The sequence below is a fragment of the Macaca thibetana genome, chromosome 14 (genome assembly GCF_024542745.1).
Source record: "Macaca thibetana thibetana isolate TM-01 chromosome 14, ASM2454274v1, whole genome shotgun sequence".
Classification (NCBI taxonomy): Eukaryota; Metazoa; Chordata; class Mammalia; order Primates; family Cercopithecidae; genus Macaca; species Macaca thibetana.
The window spans coordinates 81,525,828-81,553,520 of NC_065591.1; the positions used below are offsets into that span (position 1 = coordinate 81,525,828).

The 27,693-nt window shown below is 38.1% G+C and overlaps 2 protein-coding genes across 2 annotated transcripts; both read right to left on the minus strand.

The window, feature by feature from the left end:
- Positions 1–230: 230 nt before the first annotated feature.
- Positions 231–6,337, minus strand: LOC126934760 (tripartite motif-containing protein 51-like). Its single transcript, XM_050755555.1, is given in 6 exon segments — positions 231–901; positions 1,978–2,002; positions 2,005–2,095; positions 3,359–3,381; positions 4,093–4,323; positions 6,095–6,337. Coding segments are annotated over 6 exon segments (1,065 nt in total). The 5' UTR covers positions 6,290–6,337; the 3' UTR covers positions 231–401.
- Positions 6,338–12,025: 5,688 nt separating this feature from the next.
- Positions 12,026–17,939, minus strand: LOC126934757 (tripartite motif-containing protein 43). Its single transcript, XM_050755551.1, has 6 exons — positions 17,456–17,939; positions 16,746–16,841; positions 15,441–15,671; positions 14,438–14,460; positions 13,817–13,914; positions 12,026–12,705 (listed from the first exon to the last, which is right to left on the minus strand). Exons 1-6 carry the CDS (start codon positions 17,864–17,866, stop codon positions 12,224–12,226), a joined length of 1,341 nt encoding a protein of 446 aa, XP_050611508.1. The 5' UTR covers positions 17,867–17,939; the 3' UTR covers positions 12,026–12,223.
- Between the last annotated feature and the right edge of the window lie 9,754 nt (positions 17,940–27,693).

Genomic DNA, 27,693 nt, shown 5'->3' on the forward strand with positions numbered 1-27,693 from the left:
ATATTGCCAGGTTACCATTTAGTCTTTTGCCTCCAAGTTTTTTCATGAAGCCCAAGATCCCTACTTTGTTCCCTTGATTTTAACTTCGTTTAGACAACTCTGTCATCTATTATTTCACTTTGTGACATTCAGAAATAATGAAAAACCAGAGAATATATTCTATTCCATACATCATGGGTAATGATTTTTCAAAAACGATTAAACAAAGAACCAATACACATAGTTTTAATGTTTTCACCATTTTTAATAGAAGCACTATTAATGAGATTTGATGACATTAGAACGCAACTGAAGACATTAAATATAACTTATTTGTCCTATTTGATGAGGTGCGAAAAAGAGGGCTTTCTGTGATAAATGGGTTCCCACAGCATATAGACACACTTCTGACTTATCTCTCTTCAGAAGTGACTACAGCAAAAGATAGGCCTGAGAGGAGGTGAGAAGGAGCAATTAGGGATGGTGTATATCAGGGAACTTTGATCAACATCAACAAAGGTCATGGTTCTACCTTCACAATCCAGGAATAATCCTACTTGACTGGCAGGTCTTGGAACATATTGCACCACAAGTGGGGAGGTGGTAAAGAGACTGCAGTGAGCATCCTCCTTAACACATCCAAGAAGAAAGAGTCCCTCCTCTCCATCTATCTTATCATTCTGTCTCTTCTCTTTCCAATAATTGTTACAGACACCAAAAGCCCAATTCCAAGTGTCCCCCACATGAACCTCCCAATAATATTTGCCAGATGTGAAAGTCTGAGCACCCCATACAAGAAAACATTCAGATTTTGCAGTGAAATGGGGATCATCTTGAGGGTCACATCCAACATTCATGCTTCTCAAATCTCCATACAGGAAGATATGACTATTGGCTCTTTCAGGCTGCAGAGTAAAATCAACTGCAAAAATAACAAAAAAAGTATAGATACATGTAAATAATAGAAATTAGAATTCTTGAGGGAAAATTTGTTCTACCAAGAAATTTGAAGTTACAAGGACAGGAGAATTTTGATTACAACATTTAATCAAGTATAAGGATGATTAATATTCTCTATAGGAAAAACAACATCCTAAAAACAGACATTGAAAATGTATTGAAAACTCAAAAATTGAGAGTTGAATATAAAACCAGCCTGTTTTAATCCAATTTCCAATGTAAAAGTGAAATGTTATATGCCCCGAATGCCCTTTAGCTATCAAGGTCATTATTAAAATATTTCTTGTTCTTAAATACTAGTGATATACTTTTGACAAGAATGGGAAGATTTTAGTTTATTCAAGCACTGCTCTAGATAACTGGATAAAAGTCCATATGTTCACATTATAAGTGGTAACTTAATGCAGATTTTTGCAAAATATTTCACCAGTCACTCTGTGGACTTCCCTGCTAGCTCTAGATCGAAACTGAATTTTAGATTTTACACGTAGGTCTTCATGGTGTAACTGAACTGAATTTATCATTTCTATATTTACTTCCTATTTACAAAATAATTTCTCCTTTCTTCTTGCATATTAAGTGGAATTTTTACACTATATCAATAATACACATTTATTGTAAGAAAATACAAATACTCCAACAAACTGCTGTGAACTCTATTCTCCAAAAAACTGTTTTTTAAAAATTCAAGTGAAATACAGTAAAGAAATGTAAAATTTTTATGTAACTTTGGATTATTAAGCTTCCTTCTGAGCATTGTTCCATTTATTCAATTTTTTACTTCTTATCTCATTCCATTTACCCAAAATATAGCTCTATCCATGTGAGCCCAAAACATACTTGTTTTTCACTATGTTTTACTCTTCATGTTATCAATTGAACTATAAATAGAAACACAGATATAATAGGGTTGCATAGTCTTATCGCTCACTTCCTTCCGAAATGAAATAACGATTTGATGAAGGGTAAAATATTACCCCCATGATTCTAACAAGAAGTGATACACTGTGGGAATTCTGCCAATGGGCTGACACTCACCTCTGAATCCACTGAGCCTGTGGATTCAGTGATGGGCCCTGCACTGAGTCCAGTGATGGGCCCTGCACTGAGCTCTGGATTCGCAGGCTGGGGCACTTGCAGCAGCAGGGACTCATACCTGCAAGGAGAAAGATGCAGTTACCACATCTACAGCCAAAAAGTACATAAAAATCAACTACTTTTATTTAAAAGACATTTCATGAGACTCCCTTTAACCCACAATTTGCTAATTCCAAAATTATCATTTTCTGTTTCAGATTCATTCTTATTCACAGTTCCTGATTTTCAAGCATGTTAGAAAAGTGTGTCTGAGTGAGAATTCATTTGGATCTTTCTTCTTTTTTTTTTTTTTCTTTTTTTTTTTTTTGAGACGGAGTCTAGCTCTGTAGCCCAGGCTGGAGTGCAGTGGCCGGATCTCAGCTCACTGCAAGCTCCGCCTCCCGGGTTCACGCCATTCTCCAGCCTCAGCCTCCCGAGTAGCTGGGACTACAGGCGCTGCCACCTCGCCCGGCTATTTTTTGTATTTCTTAGTAGAGACGGGGTTTCACCGTGTTAGCCAGGATGGTCTCGATCTCCTGACCTCGTGATCCGCCCATCTCGGCCTCCCAAAGTGCTGGGATTACAGGCTTGAGCCACCGCGCCCGGCTGGATCTTTCTTCTTATTGCTCCAAATTAGTAAGGATCATTAATCTTAAGACCAAGAGAATATTCAAAAATAAAATTCTGGGTTCCAGACTTCACCAGAATTTCCTGATATCACCATCTGGAAAGGTGGGGTTATTTTTAAGACTGCTGCATCTGTTGCTTCCTTCTCAAGGCCAGGGTGTTGAAATATGCTCCAGGCAGGGAGATCTGCCTTTTATAACTGAGGTTCTCTGGAGGCCTACACAGTTCAAACATTCCAAATAGTTTGTCTCATCTGTTTTTCAGAATTATATATTTAAATATAAACTAGAAATCATCAACACTTTTCACTACAAAAATACTTTCCCTTTTTCTCTCTGGCTTCCCCTGGTTGACTTTGTAGCCATGTAGTAAATGTAACATTTTCTCTTTCAAATATGCAGCTTTTTGAGCAATAAAAAGGAAATTAGGAAAAGAGATGCTCACTTTTTTATTCTTCTTTCTTTTTTTTCTTTCTTTTTAATTTTAATTTTTGTTTGTTTGTCTTTTGGTTTTGCAGAACTTTCATTGGACTGCCTAATAAAATCACTGAGTATAGCAACAAAAGAGAAGACAACATAGGGTGGGGGATGGAGAAAGTACAACCAGCACAATGTAATATCAATATCTGAATCAATTATGCCTTCAGTGTCAAAGTTCCTGCTTGGTATTTGTGGAAACTGATAGAGCATCTGCTAAAATCTTGGTATGCACTCACCTGTGTAATATATCTTCAAAAGCCTGTAAGATAAAAAAGAAAAAGAAAGGCTTAGTGCTTTCCACATGATGCAATTTCCACTAAGTTCACTGTGAGATTTGGAGGCAGTTTCTGAGATGGTATTTTCCTACAGTTTTCCCTCCTGGAAAGCATTTTTTGTTTCTTTTCTCATGAAAATCCCAGTCTGTCATATGTCATGAATTAATGTTCTGATAAAGTCTCAGTCTTGAAGACATTCTCTTTCCAAGTGAAGGAAGAGGAGGCCCCCAGAGTCTGTGCTCTGCTGTAACCATAAAGAAGCTACTCAGTCATCTTCCCAAGGCCCTGTTACCAAAATGAGTGGATCTCAAAATAATATTAATGTGATCCTAGATTCGCCAACTTCTCCATCATGCCGTGTCTCCAAATTAACCTAAGTGCAAATGAATCACTTCTCATTTTATCCACTTTCAAAAATCCTAAACATATCATTGACTTTTGATGGGAAATATTTCTTGGGGCTGTTACCTTGGTCATTCCACAAAGTTTTGTTGCTGGTGGATAAAGTAGGAGGGACCTTCGGTTGGTAGAATCCATAGGAGAGGCTATAACCTCCCAACTGAGTAGCATTAGTTATAGAAACGTGTTTTTAGAAACAAATCATGGAAGTAAAGTGGGGTTGGATTTCAGGAGAGAGGAAAAACACCCATGTATGTGAAAGTTCTACATCCTGATACCCCATGGTCAGCCCGTACCTGGAGTAGCTCCACATCTGCTTTATGGCACATTTGCTTCAGATCCTCATACATTCCTCTTAAAAGCTCCCTCGAATGTTCCATTCTGGCTTTGCTTTCATTGAGTTGCTGAAAAATGTCCTCGCCCTCCTTTTGCAGCCTCTCCAAGTGATGTTGCTCTTCTTCATGGAGAAATGCAGGCATCTTCTGATATTCAGCTCTGATTGCTTCTATCCTTAAACTCACATAATCCTGCAGTGACAATAGTCAAAATAGAAATGTTGTATCCATCTTCTCTTGAAGTTCACTGATTCCTCTTAGCATTCTGAACATCCAATATTTCCACAACATTTTATTCCTCTCCTTTTTTCTGCATTAATATCAACATAGGTGTTTCTGCCGAGTTATGTTTACTTGATTAATGATAAAATGTTTTCTAAGATAGTTATATAAAAATGGATTTCTCTCTTCCAACACACATTTATAGAAAGAAAACACAGTTCTTGCTTAAGAATTAAACTATCGAGCAATATTGGCTAGATAGGAAACCATTCTTTCTATTTTGGAGAATTGGGGCAATTTATGTAAACCCATTATATGAGAAATTATGCAATGACCACAGACTAGCATTGTCAACTCAATGCATTTCACCCAGCACCACATAGTCTAATTAGGTTTCATTTATTCTCATCCAAACTCACCCTAATCTGCAACATGGATTTCTTTGTGGTTCCTCAACCCCCCAAATAAATGCAAATGAAATATTACTGCACAGGCTGTTTCCTATATCTAGAATTATTTTCATATATATACATATTTCTCATATATGTACTCATATATATATTTCTCATATATAGCTATATATGGATATATGAGGAATATCTATGTGTATCTGTGTGTGTATATATATTCCTCATATATATCCACATATATATATACACACACCCACACCCACGTACTCATATATATTCCTACATTTATGAGGAAGGGGAAGGCAAACAGGAGGATATCTATATTTCCTCTTGATTGATATTTTGTTTCAGTGTGAATTTTTCCATGAGCCTTTTTTCTGACCACACTAATTAAAACCCAAACCCTCATCCCCAGTCCCTAACCTCTGTGCTTCTTTTCTACTTTCCTGCTTGATTATTCTCCAAAGACTCTACTACACTCTAACACATCATGTACTTCACATATCTGCATGGTGACCATTTGCTTCTCTCATTTCAATTGCAAGATTTTTGTGTTTTCTTTCTTCTTTACTACTTAATTTTCTAAGTTGATATTTGACATACACTAGGTATTCATAAAATATTTTTCAATGAATTTATATTAGAATGAATTAATGAATTAATATTAGATATCATACCCTCAAGATAAACGTCCACAAAGACAAAATCATTTCTAGAATTCTTCTCAAGTCCTTAAAGTTCTCCTTATATTAAACACTAGTTCCCATATTTCTCACATATTTGTGTCTTCAAGACATGAGTGTACATTTCTCACCCCTTTTTCCATTACGTGTTATGACTTATTCAATATTAATTAGTTCTGATACTTAATTTCAGGCTTCCTCTAAATTTGCACTCTTGCTCCTTCTGCCTGATATTTAACTCACATTTCAAATATATTTGCCCACCAGGATTCAAATTCATGCTGACTCAGCCTTAGAAGGTTCACTTGAAATTTCCATGACGGCCAAATAACGCTTGTGCCCAGAAGTTATCCAGGCAGCCCATTGAGAATGCTGTGAAATGGCCCAGTTTCTTGTATTTGCTGGTGTATTGCTATAGGTTTGTATGGAGACAGATGAGCATGCTTGGGTAACATCTGTCGTCTGGTTAGAAATCCTACCAAAGTGTCACACTATCTTATATAAAAAATTAGGGTTTTTTTCTCAAGTATTTTTTCCTTTTTTATTGAATTCCAGCAATATTATGGATTGAGATCAAGTTCCTATTTTAAGAGTCACCCATTTGTTCACCATAAGTTACTGAAGAAGGTAGAGTAACATGGTACTAACCTTCCAGCATCTGGTTCTGGTGGTTTCCATGTTCAGGTTTCTGTGATTTTCACAAGCTTTTTCCCATAAAGACTGCATTTTCTTCAGGAGCTTCTCCTGCAAAAGAGCCATGAATTGAAGCACAAATGAAGACACTAAAGTATCATTCACTCTCTGATATACGAAGGACCCCAAATGAGAGACAAATTGGTCCATAGAAAATAGTTTGCTTTGTTTCTCCAAATGTTTGTCAAATCTGAGAGGTGTGAAGCCAAGGAAGCTCATAACAGACATGCTTAAAGGGACACAGAGATGGCATCATCCAATCTCCAAAGAAATAGACTTACAAGAAAATCTCACAATATTAAGGTTTGAGACAATTGATGTATCAAAATTATTTTATGTTCATTTATAGTGTAGTTTTAAATTTAAATTTTAAAATTTAAATAGTCCCTGACATAGTCAGGGACTGTGTCAGAATGTCAATAAATTTGGGTTATGAAACAAAATCATGGTTTCTCCTGTTTCTTTATATGTGTGTGTGTGTGTGTGTGTGTGTGTGTGTGTGTGTGTGTGTGTGAATCACGTTCTTGTAAGTTAGGTGTGACATAAACAAAATAATCAGTTTCCTTAAGCAAATTGGGAGCCATGCCTGGATTTAAGTTATATTTTAAAGAATCACTGCCACCTTTATACTTTACTTTTTGAAGTGAAACCACCTCGCTTGAATACACTATAGTCCTGGAATTTGATATTAAGAATCTGCAGTTAGATAACTTCTCAATGCTTTCAACAAATTTTGCCCGTATTAAAAGTATTGTGAAAACTGCCTTTCAAAACTGTTTGCCTGAAAATAATTTCACAATAAATTTCCCCGTATGCCTGAAAAAGGACCATTGGCTGTGGCTGCAAAGACTGCTGCCACACAAAATGACAGCTTCAGGGCAGAACTCAGAAAGCACAAGGGAAGAAAGTGAGTACAGTCTGGCTCTGCATAATGACTTTTTGACCAATAGCAGAATGCATACAAGATGGAAATTCCATAAGTTATAACGAAACTGAATAAGTCCCATCTGATAGCGATGTTACAGCTGTCATAACATACACAATGCATTACTCATGGAAATGTATGATGAACAAAAGAAACAAACCAAACATATACCACGTGTTTCTAAAACGGATTATCTCTCCTCAAGAAGAACCTCAGGCAAGTTCTTCAGGAGATATTCCAAAAGAAGGCATTGTTATCATGGGAGGTACAGTTCCATACATGTTATTGCCTCTGAAAACCTTCCAGTGGGCCAAGATGTGGAGGTGGAAGACAGTGAAGGTGCTGACTCTGACGCTGTGTAGGCCTTAGCTAATGTGCATGCTTGTGTCCTAACATTTAACAAAATACTTTAAATAAAATGCTTATACAACCATAATATAAAGAAAATATTTGCAAAAATCTGTACAACGTGTTTTGTGTTTTAAGCTAAGCATATTACAAAAGAATAAAAAAGTTAAATTAAAAGTTTAAAAGGTAATAATTTACAGTAAACTAAGGTTAATTTAACATTGAATAAGGAACATTTAAAAAATAAATTTTAGTCTAGCTTAAGAGTACAGAGCAATGTTTATAAGCTAATGTCCTAGGCATTCACACTCACTCACTCACTAACCCAGAGCAACTTTCAGTCCTTCAAGCTTTATGCATGGCGAGTGCCCTATACAGGTGTATCACTTTTTATCTTTTATACCATATTTTACAGTATCTTTTCTATGTTTAGATCTGTTAAGATACACGAATACCATTGTGCTACAGTTGCCTGCAGTATTCAGTAGAGTGACATGCTGTATAGGTCTATAGCCTAGGAGCAGTAGGCTGCACCATATGGTCTAGGTGTGTAGTACGCTATACCGTCTAGGCTTGCTTTAGTACAGTGATGAAATTGCCTTATGACGCATTTCTCAGAATGTATTCCCGTGGTTAAGTGAGTAATGACAGTACTTACAAGGTGCTTTCACATGGACCTTATGTTACTTCTTGGGTACTGTGCCCAGGAAGTGATGTGTGTACATCTGCAGTCCCTCAGACTTGAGGTTCCCAGATCCCAGAAGCAGTTCCCCCAAAAATTCCAGCAACAGGTACATCCTTCATTTTCATTTTGAAAGAAAATGTAATGCTCTCAGAATTGTGAACTTTACCATTTTGGTGCAGAAAAAAACTTGAGTAACAGAATCAGTGATGAGACTAGCTGTGAAAACAGAGAAGCTTTTTCAAGAAGTGTACTGTGAGCTATTAACCCATGAAAAGGACAAAGAATAATATCCCAGGTAAAAAAAAAAAATAAAACGAACACAAAATTGTTTTACAAAGATCTACCTGAATACTAAAATTTGGTAGAAACCATTGCTGTTATTTAGGAAGAAATACAGGGGAAAGAGAGGAAGGGAAAGATGGGGCTGGGAGACAGGAGTAGGGAGAGAGAGAGAGAACACAATCAGTAGACTTAAAAACTACAGATACCAAGACAATATGATTGAGTGTTTGGTATGAAGCAGAAGCGGCAGAGAAAACCACAGTAAGGCGTTATTTACAATGGAATTTTTAGGCCTGGCTTTTATTCTGTCAAGGTTGTAATGTTTTCCCTGGATCCATGTGCTAAATAACAGTCAACACCCACAAATTCTTTCATCATTAATGTTCAATCTAATCCTAATCCGGATATTCAATCTAATAAAAGCACGTACCACCGAATAACTTGGGGGGAATCTGAATAAAGTCTGGAGTTCAGCTCGTCGTAACGTATCAATATTGATTTCCTAGATTTAACAAATGTACAATGAAAATGTAAGATGATTATTTTAGAGTAAAAATTAACCAGGTATGGGAATATGTAAGTCTCTATCATCTTCCCAACTTCTTATAAATCTAAAAAATAATGAAATAAAATCTGAAAGATTACGATGAAGGAAAACATCCATCTGTACTCCACAGCATATTTATATAATAAAAAAGGCAAGTTGTAGAAAGATTCATATACATCAAACCCTCAAATAACCTCATTTCATTGTAAGTAATTTTGTTATAAAATTGATGAGAAAAAAAATCAATTACCAGCCATGGCCACTGTCCTTGTACAGTTTGTATGGTCACTCCGTGTCTGCGTATATACAATTACTGTGTATGTACAAATACTATATTTTATAAATATATGCCTAATATACCCATACACCCCACACCCATACACAAGGCTTTGAGAAAGGCACTTTGCTCTGGGAATGAGGCTTATGAGCAGTGAGTTTGGGAGTCAAATCCAGGCAATTTAGCTTCAAGACATCGCTCTTAACCATGATACCACATTACTCTCGCCTGACTTTTTCACAGTGGAAAATACACAGTGGAAACCTCATGCCAATTCCAGGAAATGTAACGACTCAAGAATTATTTTGACATGTGCAGGAAATGTTGCTTCTTGTCTTCTTTATCAGTATCCCTTGTTCTCTACAACTTTGCTTTTCCTCACCAAACTTTACTTTTCTGACACATTTATGAGTGCATTCCGGTAAAGAAAGAGAGTTTTACTTTGTGTCAGACACTGATAGAAACTCTCCTTCTCCATATATGCCTGAACTTGACTGTCCTCTTTCTGTTGCCATTAGTTAACCCCGAATACCTTTTATCCTTTTAGATTCATAAGGGTGTGACTGAGCAGTTTCAAAGGCATCAACTTTTGCTTTCTCCTCCTCCCTTAGAGTCCTGCATCTGCACTGCTGGTCTCAGACAAAACAGGCAACCCCTATTTCCCATTCTGGGATGTTTTAATGACCAACTTTTCTTATGTTGTGAATTTGAAGGGCAAGGGCAGATCATTGGAAAGCGGATAGACAGGGACCTGTGTTCTGAGAACTGGGCCAGAAGACTGACAGAGGCGCAGAAGAATTTCAGAGTGATTCTGGCAGGCATCATGGTTCAGTAAGGGCCAGAGGAGTGGAACATATGGGCACAGGGTGAGAGGCCTGTGACAGGACGCGGCCTATCTCTTTTGCAGCGGAATGTTAATAGACATTAGATTTTAGTAAACAGAGAACGTATCTCTGAGTCAGCATCAAAAACTTCCACAGTCTGGAAGAATGAAGAGTCACAGGACCTAGCCTCACCTTCCCTTTTGAGTACGAGAGTCTACAAGGCAGTGAGAATGGAAAAGCTTTTATCTGAGCTTAAAACCAATATCTGTCTCTTCAGTCCACACTTACTGGTAAGGTCCAGTGGATGACTCGGCTACAGGTTTCTGAACTTCTGGCTTTTGAGGGAAAGACTTTGTCACCCTCTATGCTGAAAGTATTCTATGTACTAGGAACCCCAGTCAGTGAATCTTAATACCAAGAAATCTTGGGAAGCACAAGGTATTCTAAAGGCTTACATGAATAGTTTGCAGCCACATACAGACATCAGAAGAGGGGTCCTGACAAGGATGCACTGACCTTCTTTATCTCACTGTCCTAGAATTACTGTGTCTGTACGTGGTCACCTTGAAGGAGACGGACCACCCCTTCCACCCCTCTACTCCAGTATCGTGTGCATCTACCTCAGTGATTTTGCTGTGTTGTGTTCATAATGATTGTCCAGTTGATACCAAATCTTGAAGAAAATTTCCAAAAGAATATTAACGTGGTTAATTGTCGATTGCCCCTTTACAGGAATCTGGAATCTGAATGGTGTTTCTATAAGGAGCTCTTTGGATCTCGTTTTACAGGACCCTGAATCTCTGGATATAGATCCTCAATGTCCACTTCTTAGGAAGAGTAGGTGTAGTAGGTTATATTCCTCCCCCATTCTCGCTAAAAAGTGCTAAAATATATATTCCATCCCCCATTGTCTTTCTATGATGTAACTTCAAGACTGCTACTGCTGTGTGTGTTCTAGTCCCTTTACTTTGTGTAGGGTTGTAACTGCAGCTGATGTTTTACTCTGTAGCATAATGGTAGTATAGACTTCTCCTGACTCTGTGGGAATCTTCACTGTGGAAAATTATCTACTATGCTGTGAGCAAGGCCAAGCGACTACCTGGAGAGGTCGTTTGAATATATTCTAGGTAACAGCCCCAACCAAGGAACCCCAGACATCAGCCAGGATCATCTGCTGGACTGGAAGTAGAATGTTTGTTTCCATTATTTAATCAGTGATCATGAAAATGACCATTTGGTGGGTAGACAGACGCAATAGACTCACTATAAACTGGGTTTTCATCAGAACTGGGTTATGTTTGTTTTGTTTTTTGATTTGGTTTAATTTAGTTAGTTGTTTTTTTTTCCCCCTGATACTAATATGTTTCCACTGTAACATGAGGTGATGGTTATGTCTCAGGTCTCTAGAGTATCAATGAGAATTCAGTCTGTGTGAATTGGAAGTATTAACACATTTAATACAGACAGTCTGCTCATCTGTCTATTTTTCCCTGGGTGATGCTGTTTGATTTAATAAATAGCAGAATTCCATGTGGGTTAAACTCTTTTGGTTCTTGCTCAGACATTGCTAGCAACTTCTCAGAGAAGCAATAGACTGTACCATTAGCCTATGTCTGTAGGTGGATATTCTACGTAGGTTTTTGTAGTGTGTTCTGATGTTTACACAATGATAAAATCGCCTAATAATGCATTTCTCAGAATGTATTTTGTCTCCATAGGATGTATGACTGTTAAGTTCCTATTCTAGCCCAAAGATTCAGTGAAAACTTCTGTGTAAAGTACATCTTTCCCCCTAAAGTGATGAGGTGTAGAATTTACTGTATTAATAGGAGGGAACGTTCACACTTACAAGTGCATTGTACAAAATCCTGTCAGTCTGTGATGTGCAAATTTTGTTCCTGCATGAGATCATTAAGTTGGAAACATACACCTACATATTTCCAGAATTCCATCCAATAAATTCACAAACACTTGAAAATCACAATACATATTTTAGGAAATGGGCCATAGGAGATTATTTTAATTGTAAGAAAATGTACAAAAAGGTTTTGCATTTTACATATTTTCTATTTAATAGCAACAAAATGAAGTGACACTAACATAGATAAAAGCCTGAACAGTATGATTTCTTTGTATCAACAGTGAAGGGATCCCTTGTATATGGAGTTACCAAACAGTCAGGGTTCTTAATCCTGATCATCTGTGGCCAGTGGAAAAGAAAGGCCTGACAGGAAAATTTAAGGAGCCAGCCGGGTAACTCCATATGAGGGAACTCCTGGTGACATTCAAAAAACTCACACTTCCAGCTTCAAAATCAAGAAACACACCAACCCGGCCCAGAGGTTTCTCTACATAGTGAGGAAACAATGGGGAGGTGGTCAAGAGACTGAAACGATTATCCACCTTCACGCACAAAAGAAGAAATATGTCCTTAGATGTAACCATTGTGCTATTCTTCCTCATCCAGGAGTCCTTACAGACTCCCAGAGCCCAGTCCCAAGAGCTGTCCACATCCAGCTCCCAGTAGTGTTTCCCAGAGGAGAAGACCCAGGTTCCCCATGCAGCAAAATAGTCAGATCTGTCAGAATTCAAAGATCCACGTCTAAACATCAATCTTCTCACATCCCCAAACAGCCTGATATTGTGATTGGTGACTTCCCAAGTGAAGGCAATTTCCACTGTAGAAAAAAGAGAATGTTCAAGTGAAAAGTAGTTTATCAATTCTCATGTTCAGATAAGAAAGAGACTCTCACTAGAAAACACAGGTCAAGATTAGAAAGAAACTTCTGTCTGGAAAAATGTTGGAATCAAAGGGTGTTAGTATATCTGTACAAGTAATTAGCTAAACTACAATGATCACAATTTCGATAAACTCAAAAAGTATAAAGGGGAGGAAGGTCATGTCTATGTCTAGTTGAGCGACCTTTCGTAACAACTGAAAAACTGGAAGCTCTTGCCCTGCAGCCAAGTCCATAGCAATAAAATTAACCTCCATTGCCTCTTCTCTATCAGGGCAGAGCAGGAGGCTGGGGACGGGAGATGAGGTGGGGAGCATTCCTAGACCCAAATAAAAAGTTACCATTTTGCCAGAAATATTATAATCTGCCACTGAAGCTAGCAAATTCATACTTAAAGAGAAAATCTGAATCTGCCTTCTGAAAAGTGCAGATTCCTTGCAAGAATTATCTGACTTTCATGTCAGATTCAGACACAGGCTTCTTTCGTCTGCTAGATTTATCATCATCTATCCTGGAGTTCTATCTAAGGCCTCATCAACCACTAAATCACGTTTCTATGCTTCACAGATTCTCAGTTTTTGCGCTGTTATATAAGTTACTCATGTATGCTTTTGTGGATTAAAAACGTGACTAAAATTATAAATGCTGTGAAACTTCACCTGAAATGTATTTTAAAAAACACTGTCACTCAAATCGGTTGTTAACTGCACTAAATTTGAAATGGAAATGTCCTAAATTAATTTAGCTCTGTATATTTCATGTAATAATTGTATACATGAAATTGTATCAGGGAATGCTTCCTAAAGTCCTAAAGGGCCCTTCTGCATGTTTTATTTTTCTAAGAAATTTGTTATGTGGCTGATTCCTATTACATTTCACCAGATTTTATTTATTCTGGTCAGTTTGATGATAGTGAAACTATAAATAGAAATACCTATTCACAGACTATTCACTTCTTCTAGATGAAAGATGATTACACTGGTAAAGCTGCCCATAGAAAACCATAAATGAAGGCATTGCATGTTGATCCCACCAAGAGGGCGACACTCACCTCGGAAGCGGTTGAGCCTGTCCACCAGTCCAGTGATGGGCCCTACAGTGAGCTCTGGATTGACAGGCTGCGGCATGTGCAGCAGCACAGACTCACTCCTGCAAGGAAGTTGGTTGAGTTGGTTAAGTTTCCCATGTCTGTGATTAACAGATTCCAACAGAAAATGCTTCATTCAAATCCACTTCTGATATGGTAATGTACCTTCACAATCCTAGGATGGGTTTGTGGCTCTTAGGGAATCTTTCTAACTATTCACTCCATTTCTAACCTACTGCCACTGAAAGATAAATGCCTCTCTCCCTATCTGCCACCAAATAGTTTATCTCTAATTAGGATTCTGAATCCTAAAAACAGGCAATTGTATTCTAGCAACTTCTGCATTGAACTATTCAAAACATAACCCCCTGAGTCACTTGGGAAACTAAGAAAAGGTTAATGTCTGATAAAAGGCATAGGTAACATTCAACACACCACACAAACACATGAGTACACGCGCATACACACACCATCACACTGGCACATTATGGTGTTAGTAAATTATGTTTTCATTTTGTTGGAAACAGCTTGATGTTTTCATGGCATGCCTTGTGCTCCAGCTTGCACTGATGACCAAAGACATACCTTGCCACGATGTCTCCCAAATCCTGTAGAGAGGGGAGAGAGAAAGAAAAAATGACTTCTTTAGAAAGTTGTTATTCTTGTTGGGTGAGGTGGCTCACACCTGTAATCCCAGCACTTTGGGAGGCCAAGGTGGGTGGATCACCGGAGGTCAGGATTTCCAGACTAGCCTGGACAACATAGCAAAAACCCATCTCTACTAAAAATACAAACAAATTAGCTGGATGTGGTGGTGCATGCCTGTAGTTCCAGCTACTCGGGAGGCTGAAGCAGGAGAATTACTTGAACCAAGGAGGCAGAAGTTGCAGTGAACTGAGATTGGGCCACTGACTTCAGTCTGGGTGACAGAAGAAGACTCTTTCTCCAAACACACAAACAAAAAAGTTGTTATTCTGCCTATCTGGTCTTTAGCTTTGAAAACTTTAGAATTGCCATATACTATCACTGCAAGTCTTTTAAAATGTGTTCTCATCTCTAGCAATTATACCAGTAAGACCTATTGACAGAATCAATTTCTGATAAATTCAGGACCCTAAATTTGCATGAGAGAGAAAGTTGTGAGTAGTGACTGCGCATTGCTGCAGCTGTCTACAATGTAGTCTTTTTCAGGGCTAGCCCCCAAAGGTTAATATGGCTGAAATTAAGAGCATTTCAAACCTAGGACTTCCCAAAAGGAGGAAGAAGGAAATGTTAGTTTTTCCCTAATTTCTATGGATTATCCACTGGAGACAAAAGTAGAATTTTCACATGAATTTTTTTCTTCCACGGTTTTAATGAAATGTGCTGGAGGAGGAAGCTTGTGGTAGAAAATGTTCTATGGAAATCTAGTTGCACAATTTCATAAAGGTTTATTTCGAAGATTAGGTTAGCAGTTATCGTTTATCTCTATATGGCTCTCACCATCAATGTGGGAGAAGAAGAAATAATGTCTTGGGTACCCAATGGAAGGCAAAGATGTAAAGGGCAGCTAATACAAAGTATCTCAAGGGGCATCCTCCATTCTTACCTGGAGCAGCTCCACATCTGGTTTATGACACATTTTCATTAGTTCCTGATACATTTCTTTCAAGTGTTTACTCTTTTGATCCATGTTGACCCAACTTCTCTGGAGTTGCTGAAAAATCTCTTGGTACTCCTTGTTCAGTCTCTCTAGATGTTGTTTTTCTTCCCTATGGAGAACTGGATGCAGCTTCCTATACTCATTCCTGATCATCTGTGCCCGTAAAACCACATCACCCTGTAGGGACATGGATTTTGTAGGTTACATACCCAGGCCTACTTCCACCTCACAGAACCCAGAAATTCAACCTCCTCATTCCTTCTTTTATTTTCCATCATTTACAAACAGTCTGATGAGTTAAACAAGACCTTCCTTCAAAATTTATGTAATTCATCAATTCCCAAACACCTGCAAATTAGCGCTTCAGATTTAAATGTTTAAATATATGTCCTCTTAAATCTGAAATACCATTAGAAAACAAGTAAAATTTATGATTGATTGTCAAATTGTCATGGATAATATATATAATCTTTGTTACTCAATTAGTTTGTTGTTTCAAATCTCTGTACTTCACAGACTAAAGGATCACTGTCAGTAGAAATGATTTTAGTATATTATAATCAGAATCAGAAGCCATCACACAAAAAGGATCTTAGTAAAAAATTTAACCCCCATCTCTCAAACCGACTACCTCTTTTCTGTCTCCTATCTTTCTTCTGTCAAAAGCCATAGGCTCTGTATTGCCCTGCCATTCTAAGAACATGAATCTCCATTGCATTGTGTCTCTCCTCTCAATATTGACATAGTTATTCTCTCACTCCCCCAGTCATTTTTTACCCCTTCTCCTCAGCTTTTCATCATGTTACATTTTCTCCTACATGAACTGGCATCATCTGGGTCCTCTGCTATCAGACTTCACCAGCATAGGCACATTTCTTAAATGACTGTTCCTACCTGATTTCTTCCCTCTGGACAACATCATATTCACCATTAAATAACTTTATTTCTCAATTATGTACTATGTAATTAATATTACATAATTCATCTTATTCAGAAAACTCTGCCTGAAATATTTATTAATTTTAAGCACATACTTGCCCTTCAGAATTTATATTTATTTTTTACTTATCTGAAGAACATTTCCAAAAAACCTGAACAAGCATTATATTGAAGAGTCTGGTTGTTTTCCAGCCTATGAATAAACACAGGACAAAATCTGGCATATGAGAATTTCAACTCAAGTTGCTAATATAAATGTTGTCAGCATGCCTATCTCAAGCTGGTTGTGAGGACTCACGGTCTCATACTTACCCTCCAGAGGAGGGCTGTTCTTCTCTCCTCATTTAGATTTCTCTGATTTTCTTGAATCTTTTTCCATAAAATCCTCATTTGCTCTAAGAGCTTCTCCTGCAAAAGAATTATGAGGTTAAAAAACAGAAAGTCAAATACCATAGATTCCACACTCTGAATGATATACGCAGGCAAGGGATGTAATCTATAAATACATTAGAGAGAAGGGAAAAAAACAATTTTTTCACTGCTCATCCTCAATTGATATTTTCAGTTCTGAGGTTTCAGAATATAGAACAGTTTAGAAAACTGAAGAGTCAAGATTTCCTGTAACCTGGCTAAATTCAGTGAAACATCCTGCTTCAGAACCCACTATGCTAGCCCCCTGATTTTGTAGTGTGCTATCCCCATACTCGTTTGTCCAGTAATATAAATATATTTCAAAAATACGTTTCTTTGCACTTGTAGTTTTGGTTGCTTTTCAATGCCTTTAGCATTGAACTGTAGAGTCAATAATAAGAACATTTACTTAATCAGTCTCTTTTTGGGTGCAAGCTCCATGAAGGAACGTAGAGTTGCACGTTTTATCCAAATGTCATAATTGATACCAAGAACAGCACCTGGCACTCAGTAAAGAAGAGAATAATCACCATGATGATTCTCATCGTCCTTCTAATCTCTTTAACTCTGCCACCCTCCAGCTTTCAGGTGTTTGCAGAGCTATCTCTTACCCGGTGTTCCTCAGCGGCCCCTTCAATGGGATAGTGTGTGTGAGCCCCGTGCTCCTGAGAGTTGGAGCACAGCAAACAGAGCAGACTCTTTTCCACGTCACAGAACATCTTCTTTGTTTCCCTATGGGTCCCACATATTTGTTTCTCAGAGCTCAGGAATTGCCAGAGACTGGCTTTTCTCGCGATGGTCACTAAATTCTTCAGAAGAATATTGGTTTTGAAGTCCTGTTTCCGTGATGGTTCGCGGCATGCAGGGCAGTTGGCAGGACTTTGGGCTTCTTCCCAGGAAATGCAGAGACAGGGCCTACAGAAGCTGTGCCCACAGCAGATGGTGACAGGGTCTACCAGGTAGTTCGAACAGATGACACAGATGAGTTCCTTCTGGAAGGCATGTGAGAAGTCTGAGTCCATTTTCCTAAGGAAAGAAAACCACAAGAATTTATTCTCCTACCCTGAAGAGACAAAGATCCAAGCAAAGTTTGAATCAGGTTGTGATTGAATAATATCCTTTTTTTTCTAGAGAAGTATAGGATTTAATTTGCAATGACAGAAATAGGAAAAATGGAAAACTAAGGCACAAAGCGACATCAACCTCTAGAAAAAACAACTGTTCTCCAATCGACACATGTCCAGCTTTCCAAACTCTACTTTCTTGCATAGAAGAATGTCAGATTTTCTGAGGTGTTAGTGTCCACCAAATTGCTTAGGGTTCAAGGGTTTCATCAACCTATACTCTCAAGAGGTGAGTCTGAATAATCTGAAAATCAGTAACACTCTTAATTGCCAGTGATTGGTTTAGAGAAGGAAAGCTCACTAAGCTCTTCTACTCTCATTATTTTCTTTAACTACAACAACCATCTATAATGACTTTTCCAGAAGGACCCTGCTTGAAAATGTTAGAGCAGAACTCACACCTTTCTCCAAATCAGAAAAAGCTAGCCTTTACTCTCCAAGGTAAAACAGTCAAATCAAGGTAAGGTACCTCTCCAGTCTAAAGCTAAGAATCATTGTTCTTCTAGGCTGCTATGTTAATTCAATCAACAAAAACTTTCTGGCATGTTTACTGTTCCTGCACTGTTAATTTGGGGGGATATACTGGTTAATATTACCACATCCTTAAAAGACAGATAATTAAATTTACAGAAAGATAATGATAATTGAAGCATTATCATTACTCTTTCACACAGTCAGAAAAATAGTGAGTATTATGCAATAATACTAGGCGCTAGAGGCCGGGCACGGTGGCTCACGCCTGTATTCCGAGCACTTTGGGAGGCCGAGGCGGCCGAGGCGGGTGGATCACGAGATCAGGAGATGGAGACCATCCAGGCTCACATGGTGAAATCCTGTCTCTTCTAAAAAATACAAAAAATTAGCCAGGAGTGGTAGCGGGCACCAGTAGCTGTAGTCCCAGCTACTCAGGAGGCTGAGGCGGGAGAATGGCGTGAACCCGGGAGGCGGAGCTTGCAGTGAGCCAAGGTGGCGCCACAGCACTCCAGCCTGGGCGACAGAGCAAGACTCCGTCTCCAAAAAGAAAATAATAAAAATAAAACATTGGCACTAGACAATAACTCAGCGTTTTAAATGAATGTATGTTTTGCTAAAATAAAAATAAAAACCTAGGCCAGGCAAAGTGACTCCAGCCTGTAATCCCAGAATTTTGGGAGGCCAAGTCAGGCAGGTTTTTTGAGCTCAGGAGCTCTAGACTGGTGACAAAGCAAAATGTCTAGATCATTCTGTCTCTAAAAATACTTATATAAATTTTAAAAAATAGGCCCAGCGCCGTCGCTCACGCCTGTAACCCTAGCACTTTAGAAGGCCGAGGTGGGCGGATCACAAGATCAAGAGATCGAGACCATCCTGGCCAACATAAAGAAACCCCGTCTCTACTAAAAAAACTACAAAAATTAGATGGGCGTGGTGGCAGGCGCCTAGAGTCCCAGCTACTCTGGAGGCTGAGGCTGAAGAATCATTTGAACCTGGAAGGCAGAGGTTGCAGTGAGCCGAGATGGCGCCACTGCACTCCAGCCTGGCAATAGAGCATGATTCCATCTCAAAATAGATTAATTAATTAATTAAAATAGATAAATAGCTGAACATGGTGGCCCACGTTTAATCCATAAACCTATGGATTATGTTTAATATAATTTTAAAAAAGAAATGGAACCATTTTTAAAACTCAGAAAATGAGATCATTGCATTAAAAATAATCTAAGTTTGCAGATAAAGTCCCCAAATTTTGTTTTGGTTTGTAAGCTAATAGTAGCTCCTACTCTGCAATTTGTGTACTTACCTCAGAAATGTATCTATGTTCTCACCAAAGCTTGCTGTCGAATATGATGGATTCCACTGAGGGATGAGAGTCTCACAGTGCAGAGTCGGTAGCTTTTGGAAGTCTCCAAGGCCAGTTGCAAAGTTGCTCTGTGGGCTCTGGAGAAGAATGAGCTTGGCTCCTGAAGTATCCTTTTATGAATCTCTGAAGACCACACCCCTTTCTTCCAATTGATTGCATTTCACAGGGCGTAGGTGGGTGTTAACATAGATGATTAAGTTTCTTCAAAATAGAAATTTTATTTTTATTTCTATATAGATATATATTTTTTGAAAGGATTCTGGCTCTGTTACTGGCTAATTTTTTGTTTGTTTGTTTGTTTGTTTGTTTTTTCAGTTTTAGTCGAGAGGGGGTTTCACCATGTTTGCCAGATGCGTCTGGAACTCCTGACCTCAAGTGATCCGCCCGCCTCAGCCTACAAAAGTGCTGGGATTACAGGCGTGAGCCACCACACCCAGCCAATTGATTTTTTATTGTAACGTAAAAATTTAATCTAAGAACACCGTTGGCCTCCATTCCAGAAGGGATATTTCTCCTGCTCCTCATGCTCCGGATGAAGCCTTCCAAGGGTCTCTCAACAACCACAGGATGGAGGATTCCCTCCTATATTACCTGGCACTGCCCAACTCAACTCAAGGGGTAATGGAGAGAAAGTCTAGAAAGCTCCATCTCAGGGACGTCCCTGGGCCAAGATAGTGTAGGACATGTTGCTCCAAGGTAAATTTAAGGAAGGAGACCACTACTACTCCCTGCTGCCCTCCTCCCCCTACCTTGCCTAGTTCACAAGGCAGGAGGAAAGTGAGAAAGAAACAAAAGTAAGATAAATAGCCAGACAACCTTGGCACCAACACGCGGCCCTAGGAGTTAAACAAAGTAATAATAATAACATCAACCCCTGGCCTAAACTACTTGTGTTATCTGTAAATTCCAGACACTGTATGAAAAAAGCATTGTAAAACTTTTTGTTAGCTGAGGCATGTAGCCCCCAGTCACGTTTCCCACGCTTGCTCGATTTATCACGACCCTTTCATGTGGACCCCTTAAAGTTGTAAGCCTTTAAAAAGGCCAAGTATTTCTTTCTCGAGGAGCTCGGCTCTTAAGACGCGAGTCTGCCGATGCTCCCGACCAAATAAAAAACGTCTTCCTTCTTTAATCCGGTGTCTGAGGAGTTTTGTCTGCGGCTCGTCCTGCTACAAATAGAAATGTATTTCTACTTGACAAAGTAATGATGACAGGGCTTCATCTGAATTTGCGTTTATTCCACTGCTTATGGAGAGGAGTGACATGCCATTTGGACACATGAGAACATTCTCTGCCTAGTTACCAGTGGCTCCAGATCTTCATGTAGTCGTGGAAAACCATGCTTCAGATTGCAGAAAAGCAGCTCAGACCTCATGCAGACAGGAGTTCTTCTAGAACCACCTTGGCTATGCAAAAACTATCAGGTCCAGCAACAGTCTGAGCTGGATGAGAGATAGAGTAAAGCTCTCAGGAGCAGCAGAAGCTGTAAGGGAGGGAAAAGGCAAGGAAGAAACTCTAGATTTCAGGATGTCCCCTTTATATCTTTGAGAATCTCAGGACCCACAAGGCTCCTGTTTCTTTGTCTGACTCTTCTGGCATCCAGGAGTTTTCCTGGGTTAAACCATCCAGGGATAGGACAGGAGATGCCATTTGGTTTTAGGAGCAGAGGAGAGAAACTCAGTGGGAAGAGAGTTTCCAAGGGAGGAAAATTCAGTTGAGCAGGTTTATAAGGTCACAGGACTGGATATGGGTAGAGTTCAGTGTACAGGTTTAGAAGCCATAGTTCCCCCAGATCTTCTGATTCTAACATAAGTACACAGAGCCAATCAAATGAAGGAGGGGCAGGTCAAGAGAATTCTAAGACAAGGGAAATGAGGGATGAGTATTTGCAGGAGGGCACTGTCAAAGTCAATAGACAGAGATTCTCCCCTCCTCTTATATTCAGAAACAAGAAATGAAACTTAAAAGTGTTGCTTGTGTTCTGTGCCAAAGGCAGCAGAGCACTTGTCTCTGGTCTCCATATACACTTGTCATATTTACTTGCAGTATTAAGAGTAAGATTTTGATTCATTTCACACAGAATAAAATTCACCTACCATGTTTAAATTGCCATACATATAATGAGACTTTACTGATCATAAATAAGTTACTCTCAGCCTTGAGGCCTGGCTTAAATTTTCTCTATTCTCATTCCTTCTCCTTCATATCAGAAGCTTCATAATAGACAATGGGGGCAAATATGGTGTGGAGAAATAATCAGTTTGGATTTAGATATTTTTAATGTAGTTATCACTTCCTAAAAAGCTAGGAAAAAGCCAAAATACATGAAATAGCCACCTGCTTTAGTTTCTAGTATCCCTTCGGTATCTGCCGACAGGTATTCTATATTATATCTTTTCTGAATAAGATATTAAAAGTTCAGTTTTGTCTATGCTACTTTCTTTCTTTTCCTTTCCTGCTGTATTTTTCCCTAAAGCACTTATCACAATGTGCCAATCTATTAAAAAAATTTTTTTGTTTGTTTGTTTTTTTGTTTTTTTCTAGACGGGGTCTTGCTCTGTCACCCAGGCCTAAGTGGGGTGAAATATCAGCTCACTGCAGCCTTGACTTCCCAGGTTCAAGCAATCCTTTCACCTAAACCGGTATCGGAGACCACAGAACTTGCCAAAACACCCAGCTAATTTTATTTATCTTTTCTTAGAGATGGGCTCTCACTTTGTTGCTGAAGCTGGTCTCTAACTAACTCCTAAGCACAAGTGATCCTACTGCTTCAGAATCCTGAAGTGCTGGTATTACATGCCAGAGTCACTGTGCCAGCTTCACTTTTTGAATGTTATATTTTGACTTGTTGACTTGTGTTTCTCACCCTACAACCTCACTAGCTCTTTAGGTGCAAGAAAATCTGTCTCCTTTTTTCATTTCTGCATTGGCTTAGAATGCTTATTAAGACACAGTAGGCACTTGATATATTGAAGAAAAAAGTAAGTAATATCCTTAGAGATATCACCTTTAAATAATCAGGATGACTTACGAATAATTAAGCTGATGATCTCTCTCTCTGTCTTTCAGACAGAGCTATTTGATTTATTTCTTAGTACTTAGAAGTGTTCACAAAGAGCCACTGGATTTCTTTCTTAGTGCTTAGAAGACTCTTTAATAGCATTTGTTTTTGTCCAGGCACGATGGTTCATGCCTGTAATCCCAGCACTTTGGGACACTCAGGCGGGCAGATTGCAAGGTCAGGAGATCGAGACCATCCTGGCTAACATGGTGAAACCCCGTCTCTACTAAAACAAAAAATACAAAAAATTAGCCAGTCATGGTGTGGGGCGCCTGTAGTCTCAGCTACTCAGGAAGCTGAGGCAGGAGAGTGGCGTGTACCCGGGAGGCGGAGCTTGCAGTGAGCCGGGATCACGCCACTGCACTCCAGCCTGGGCGACAGAGTGAGACTCCTTTCAAAAAAAAAATACATTGTTTGTTTTTACTTTTCCATCAGGAAATCTGTACTCCTTTCAGAATGCATATGTACTTTCATTTCATCTTTTCTCTTAGCAGTATTCATTTTATGTTTGAATCAATAAATAATCAATACAAATTCTTCAGCCATGCATTTAGGCCGCATCTTGAACTACCCTATTTTCTGCTACATCTCTAAGCACTGCCTCTCTCATGATGTATCTGTAAATCGCATACGTGAACTCTATGGAATTCCAATACTATGATGGATCGTGTATATAGTTGCCAACCCCTCCTCCCCAGTTTACCTGCCTGAAATTCTCAGGAATTTCCTTTTTTTTTGTAATGTAGTTTAATTTTATTTAGAAAACGAAAGAGAATATAGTTTTAAAACTTTTGACTTACATATACTCTTGATCCTTGAATAACACTGGTTGGAACTATGTGAGTCACTTATAATTGGAGTTTCTTCTGTTTTTGCCACCCCTGAGACAGAAACCCCTCCTTTTTCTCCTCCTTGTCAGCTTACTCAATATTAAGATGATGAAGATGAAAACCTTTATAATGACACGCTTCTACTAATTGTATTCACTGTTGCATTAATGAATAGTAAATATATTTTTCTTTTGATTTTCTTGATAACATTTTCTTTCCTTTAGCTATCCTTATTGTAAAAATACAGTATACATAGAACATATAAATTATGCATTAAGCAACTGTTAACATTATCAGTAAGGCTTCTAGTCAACAGAAGGCTATTGATACCAAAGTTTTGAGGAAGTCAAACGTTACATGCTGATTTCTGACTTCATGGGATCGTGGCACTCCAACCACCAAGTTGTTCAAGGGTCAACTCTAAGTTTATTAAATTTTTTTTTTATCATTCAGATAATCTGAGAATCTCTTTGTGAACACTCAAAGACTTTATCTTTCTGTGAAACCCTGTGTTTATCTCATGCAATAATTATTGCATTCCATAGTGGTAGTGTATTTTCTCATACCTATTAATATTTTATATCATTCCCCAGGAAACGAAAAATATTTTAGCTGAATATGTTGATATTGGCAATAAATCCCAATGAAAAGTTTGCTTCCATGTTGAAATGATTAGATGGAACCCTTTTGCTATCGTTCTGCCGCTCACAGTAGCATAACAATTTATACCTTGGTAGTGCCCATTGCTCTAGTTGGTACACTGAAGCATGATACCCAGGCTTGGTACCCAGGTTTTTCTGATAATATTGTGAATTATATTAACCTTTCTGAAAGTGATAGTTATGTATTGCTAAAGTGTGCAAGAGCTGTCACAAATTCTGTACTTTATTGTAGTATTTTCATTTCTTGAATTATTTCTTAAGAAAAAGTCTCAATTTTGGAAAAGAAAGAGTGCTTTGAAAAAGATTTGAGTTGTAAAATAATAGCAAGTATTTCAAAATAACCTATTCCTAAGAGAACAGACATATTAAATAAGTTGATATTCACCAATTTGAACATTTTATAATCATTAGAATTGATTCGTTAGAGGCCTGGCACGGTGACTCATGCCTGTAATCCCAGCACTTTGGGAGGCCGAGGTGGGCAGATCACCCGAGGTCAGGAGTTTGAAACCGGTCTAGCAAGCATGGCGAAACCCCATCTCTACTAAAAACTACAATAAATAAACAAATAAACAAACAAAAATTAAAAACTAGCCGGGTGCAGTGGCAGGCACCTGTAATCCCAGCTACTCAGGAGACTGAGATAAGAGAATGGCTTAAGCTCTAGAGGCAGAGGTTGAAGGGAGCTAAGGTCCCGCCACTGCACTCCAGCCTGAGCTACATAGTGAGATTCTGTCTCAAAAAAAAAAAAAAAAAAAAAAAAAAAAAAAAGATTATCAAAAATACAATATAAGAAGATATTTATAACAAAATATGAAGTAAGTAGAAAGGATGTAAAATTGTAAATATAATTTGATTAATTTCATTTAACAAATATAGGAACAACTTAAAGGGAGTTAATCAATTAGTATAATAATTGTGTTATCTTCAGATAAATATTGGCAGAATTGTTTTCTTATGCTTAACAATTCTTTCCAATTTTTTTATGTGGGTAAAAAGTCAGCAATGAGTACGAAAATTTAAGCAGACTTCAAACACGGCATATTCCATGAAGCTGCTTTTCTATCTTTAAAAGAAAAGTGATGTTTTCTCTCCCTGAAAAATGCCTCATCATTTGAATCATGGTTTGTTAAGGACACACAGCTTTTTCTTCCTTGAATTTCTCTATATTTGGTTCGTTTTCTCCAAATGATAGTAAAGATTACGTCTGTGTCTCTATATGATGTTAACAATTCCTGAAACACCTAAGCAGTGCGTTGGACATAATAATAGTAATTTCTCACTAAGTAAATTCAGCTGAATGTTGAATTTCTCAACCAAAACTTTGAAATCTAATGAAGAGACATGTCTTCATCTTGCTTTTCTTGTGTGACTTCTTTCCCCTGTATCAAAGGACACAGGGTGTTAACACAGGATACAGAGAAAGAGAAGTGTGTGTTTGTGTGTGTGTGTGTGTGTGCATTTACGTATGTGTAGCCACATCAATTTTTGTATTTGTAGAAATGCCTTGTGAATTTGATTCAGAAACCCATAGCATTTTATTGAAATTATGTTTCATTTGATTGTCTTATCTGTTTATGGGAGCTGCTAACAGGTATTCTGGGTTTCACTTATCATACACTATTACAAAATCTGAGTTCATGATGTTAAATTCATAAATGTTGAATACAACTGAAATCCAAATTATAGAAGTTTTCCTATTATATGTTATTCCTGTTTTTCTTTTGTCAACGGGGTGCAGTGGAAAGAACAATATGGGCCTCCCATTTCAGTGTGAATTTAGGCAAGTTATTTAACTCCCGACCCATCGTTATCTCATCTGTGAAATGGGGCCACTACCCTGTCCAACTTGCAGAATTGCTCTGAAGATTAAAAATCACGTTATTGTATAGACATACAAAACAGCAATTGGCACATAGGAAGCCATCAGCCAGTTCTAAATGCTAACTGATAGTAAAACCAAATTATAAAAAAGTAGAGATAAAGTAATGAATATAATAATTAATGCTTTCTTAATGTAATAATTGTTTCTCATTAGTTAACTACATTGTGACAGAATTGGTATATTGAATTCAGTGACTCATTATTCTTCTACTCACAGCTTATGGATACATGATACACTTTCAATTAGATTGAATCATTCTTATTGCAATAGCAACCTCATCACTCCTTTTGGAATGTAAGTTCTGTGAAAGCCGGGAGTGTCTGATATATAGCAGGCATTCAGATATTGTAGAAAGACTGAAATAAACACCATGTTTTGTTTTCCTAATAGGTTTAGCTTTAAAAATAAGAATATTGTTAGTTATTACTTGGCAAATATTTATAATTTGCCAGGCATCTTACTAAACATTAGTAGATTATCTTATTTTAATGTTGATATTACTTCTGTGAGTAGATTACTAGGATACCTAAGGTGAAGAAAGTCTTGCCTATATTTATATATCTGGGTTTATCAGTGAATTATTTTTCCAATGTAAATAAAAATCACTACCATTTTTCCCATTGGCACATGCAGCTGTTTCTGTGCTTTCGTAAGCCTCAGCAGAATGTATTTTATAAGATTTAAAAATATGGTAGCTATGTATGCTATTGTTTTTAATTTGCATATTATAGAAATTTAAAATAGGCATTTCATGCTTCAACAAAACTGATTTGAAATGCACAGGTCTACTTAAGAACAATTTTTTTGTTTGTTTGTTTTTGTTTTTTGAGACGGAGTTTCAGGCTGCAGTGCAGTGGTGCAATCTCGGCTCACTGCAACCTCTGCCTCCCGGGTTCAAGCGATTCTTCTGCCTCAGCCTCCCAAGTAGCTGGGATTACAGGCATGCGCCACCATGCCTGGCTAATTTTTTGTATTTTTAGTAGAGACGGGGTTTCTCCATGTTGGTCAGACTGGTCTCAAACTCCAGACCTCAAGTGATCTGCCCGCCTTGGCCTCCCAAAATGCTGGAATTACAGGAGTGAGCCACCACGCCCGTGCCACAATTTTTTAAAAAAAAAATATAGTCAGCCCTTTCTATCTGTAGATTTCACATCAGCAGGCAAAGGTGGATAGAAAATACAGTTTTATTCACTGTAATCCCAGGTACTTAGGAAGCTGAGAAAGGAGGATTGCTTGAGCCCTGGAGTTTGAGGCTTTAGTGAGGTATGATCAAGCCACTGCACTCCAGCCCGATGAAAGAGTGAGACTCCATTTCTTAAGAAAATGAAATAAAATACAGTACTGAAGGAAAGAAACCCACACATATGGGGGCCAACTTTTTATTTTTAAAGATGGTAAACTTTATTTTGCCAAATTTTTTTTTGTTTTCAAACTTATATTTTCAAAT

Bases quoted from the DNA above. Each gene is read 5' to 3' on its own strand.
- LOC126934757 (XM_050755551.1), bottom strand. From the start codon at position 17,866: ATGGACTCAGACTTCTCACATGCCTTCCAGAAGGAACTCATCTGTGTC. The intron at 13,915-14,437 runs GTATGTCTTTGG...ACTTCCTTGCAG, and splicing joins TTGGGAGACATCGTGGCAAG to GAGTGAGTCTGTGCTGCTGC. The intron at 12,706-13,816 runs GTGAGTGTCGCC...TTTTTTCTACAG, and splicing joins CAGGCTCAACCGCTTCCGAG to TGGAAATTGCCTTCACTTGG.